General features: G+C 34.7%; 1 protein-coding gene across 1 annotated transcript; it reads left to right on the top strand.

Annotated features, from left to right (window-relative positions):
- Window positions 1-2,544: 2,544 nt before the first annotated feature.
- Window positions 2,545-2,956, top strand: M406DRAFT_224691 (uncharacterized protein; the record flags this gene model as incomplete). The annotated part of the gene is made up of 2 exons (XM_040915691.1): window positions 2,545-2,692; window positions 2,820-2,956. Coding segments are annotated over 2 exons (285 nt in total), but the record flags the coding sequence as incomplete, so codon positions are not given.
- Window positions 2,957-3,304: the final 348 nt, after the last annotated feature.

The raw sequence follows: 3,304 nt of genomic DNA, 5'->3' as shown, positions 1-3,304 counted from the left end.
TTCTTCTTAAACTTCTCTATTTATTGTTTATATAGATAATTATTAATGCAAATAGCTTAATTGAAGAATATTGCAAAATTCTCTAGCTAATTCTATTTAGAGATTTCATTCTTAATATTATTCTTAAATTCCTTATAATAATATTCTATAAGATTCTTATCTTTCTATGAAAGTTTTGCTAAGAGCTGCTTAAACTTAACTATATAAGCAAAAGCTGATTTAGTTTGCTTGAGGTTTATAAGCTGCTAAGCTATAGTACATTCTTCATTAGAATTATCAAAGATCTCTTTGAAAGCTTTTTCAAAGCTTTCAAAGAAATCGAATATATTCTTAATACTCTGAGTATATACGCTGGAGTTATTCTAATGCTCCAAGTAATTATATAGAGAAAGCTTGTACTAAATAAGAGCATTCTTTTCAAGATAAATCTCTGCAAGAATAACTTTCTTAGATTTCTTAGTAAACTAAGTTTTGTAGTGCAGAAAATATGCTTTGCAGTAAATAAGGAATTTATACAGCATTTTCTAGTTGCTATTATATATAGCAAGCTTATTCATCTTATATACTTTTCCAGCGCTACTAATAGTTGCAGAGATAAACTGCGCCTGCTAAGCTTATTAAGCTAGCTAAGCTTGTTAATTAGCGATGATAGCGCTCTAAGCCTGCTGTTATTCGCACAGATTCTGAATACGCTGAATAAGCTAGTATACCTAGTTAATCAGTTCTTCCTGAGTAAGAGCGCGCAAGAACGAAAAGATTTCTAAAGAAGCTATTGTATTCCATATTGCTCAAGAGAGTAATACTAAACCATTCTTAAACAAGAATTATTAAAATATAATAAGCATTGCAATAATCCGAAGATTTCTAAGTATACAAGAAGTTTTATGCTAATAAGAGTAGTATCAAAATATCAAGTTCTTAAATACGAAATCATACAAGTTCTAATAAGCGATGCAAGTATTTACTGCTTTTGAAGCTATTCAGTATAGAAGACTGAATACTTAGATTAATAACTAAAGAGCTATATACAATGATCTGTCTAATGATAATGAATGTATAGTTATATATCCTGCTCTTCAGTATAGCTTGCTGATGCTTATTGAAGCTCACTGCTGCTCAGTGGTGCTCACTGGGGCTTACTGCTGCCCAGTAGTGCTTACTGAAGCTCGGTGAGCACAGGTGAGCTCTTCTGATTGGTTGGTCTGTAATCCTAACCCTGGGTTACGTAATCCTTGTGAGTTGTCTGATGTTATGTTATAATATCTGGTTCTTGTTTGCTTGTGACCTGTTTTCGTGATCTGCATGTTGGATGGGTTATAACAATAATGCATTAGAGAAATCCGTAGCTGTTATAACTCATTCAACATGCAGATTACGAAACAGGTTACGAGTAACAAGAATCAGATATCAAGAATCCAATGTTCTAACTAAACATTGATTACATAGCTTAGGATTAGAAATATAGCAGAGATAGATCACTGGATCATTAGATAATTCAGTAAGCTCGGATTATCTGAATCAGTAATAAGCTAAGATAAGCTATACTAAAGAGCTGAATATATAAGAACACATTCATTATTATTAAATAGATTCAATATATAGTTCTTTAGTTATTAATCTAAATATTAGATTACTCTCTTATTCTAATAGCTTCAAAAGCAGTAAATACTTATATAATTATTATAATTATATTTCTGTATTCAAAGCTTATACTTAGTACTGCTCTTATTAGTATAAACTTCTTATATACTTTGAAATCTTTGAATTGCTACAGTACTCATTACATTTTGATAATTCTTATTCAAGAATAGTTCAATATTATTCTCTTAAGCAATATGAAATATAATAGCTTCTCTGTAATGAGCACTGCAGCAATCCGAAGATTCCAAAGTACACAAAGGGGGTTTATGCTAACAAGAGCGGTATCAAAGTGCTAAGTCCTTAAATATGGAACTGTACAAGTCTCAATAAGCGATGCAAGTATTCACTGCCTTTGGGGCTATTAGAGTAGAGAGTAATCTGATATTTAGATTAACAACTGAAGAATTATCTGAAGGAAATCTATCTAACAGTAAGAAATATAAACCTTTATATATTTGGTTCTTCAGTTCTTGCTTGCTAGTAGTTATTCCAGATTATCATTGATTATTCTGAATTACTATTGATTACTGAGCGCTAGTGATTACAAATGATCGTCTTGTTATCTGATTGGTTAGGTTTCTGCAATTCTAATTCTTGATTATGTAAGCTTTAGTTCTTATGATATTGAATTCTTTCCTGTTTTTCTGAATAGTTGTTCCGGGTGTTCTGGCTGATGATCTGCATGTTGAATGGGTCATAATATCATCTCCCTCCTATCGATCGTTGTTTCTAATGATCTTCCGTAAGTATTCTGGCAAGTTATTCGCATGCGTGGTTATGTCTTCCTAATTCGTTATGTTGAACAGAATCTTGAATTCCTGCGTTAGCAAATCCTCTTCTGCTTCTGGTTCTTCTGTGGCTCTCTCAAAGCTGCACTTCCGTCGTCTCGAGCGTTTTTCGTATATCGAGTCTACTGGTTACGAGGTCATGCTGTGTTCGTTGTGTCTGGAAGAAGGGGTGCGGTGCAAAATGGTTGATGGGGTAAAGAGTTGTTCTCAGTGTACCAAGCGGGGTTGTTCATGTGACGCTGGCTGGGTTTCTATGTCCTCTCGTAGGTTTTTCTTTCCCTTCTTTTCTTTCTCTTTTTTTTTTTTTTTTTTTTGCTGATGGTATTATTTCAGTATTCCGTATTACTGATGAGTTGGTTCGTCTGAATGGTAGGAAGGTGGAGGAGGAAGAACGTCTGCTGGAACGCCAGCGAGAGTTAGCGGATGCTCAAGCTCGTCTTTCCGAGTCCTTAGGTCGTTTGTTTCGTTTGAAGAAGCAGCAACGCTTCCTTCAGGAGAAGGGGATAAAGCTGGTAAATGAGGGTCTGAAGGAGGAGGAATGGGAGCGCGTAGCTGCTGAGGTGCAGGCTGTAATTTCTGCAGAGCTTATTGCTGTTCCTATGAGTTCTTCCTCTGAAGGTTTTGACTGGAATTCCTTGAATGTAGGGAATGCAGTAGTAGATTGATCGGGTTTCCTGGAGAGCGAGGTCTCTGAGGTCTCTGGATTTCAGTTCAGGGCGGAGCGATCGTTTTAGGTATTAGCTTTTCTTTTCCAATATTCAGCTATCTTTTTCTGAGCATTTTTAACATTCTTTCATAGTTCTCATAAGTTTTCGCTTGCTGAATAGCTTTTCTATTTGATAAGATATTCTCTTATATTGTTTATGCTTCTATAC

Source organism: Cryphonectria parasitica (assembly GCF_011745365.1).
Source record: "Cryphonectria parasitica EP155 unplaced genomic scaffold M406scaffold_4, whole genome shotgun sequence".
NCBI lineage: Eukaryota > Fungi > Ascomycota > Sordariomycetes > Diaporthales > Cryphonectriaceae > Cryphonectria > Cryphonectria parasitica.
Note: the sequence above shows the minus strand (reverse complement) of the source record. Positions and strands in the feature narration are given on the sequence as shown.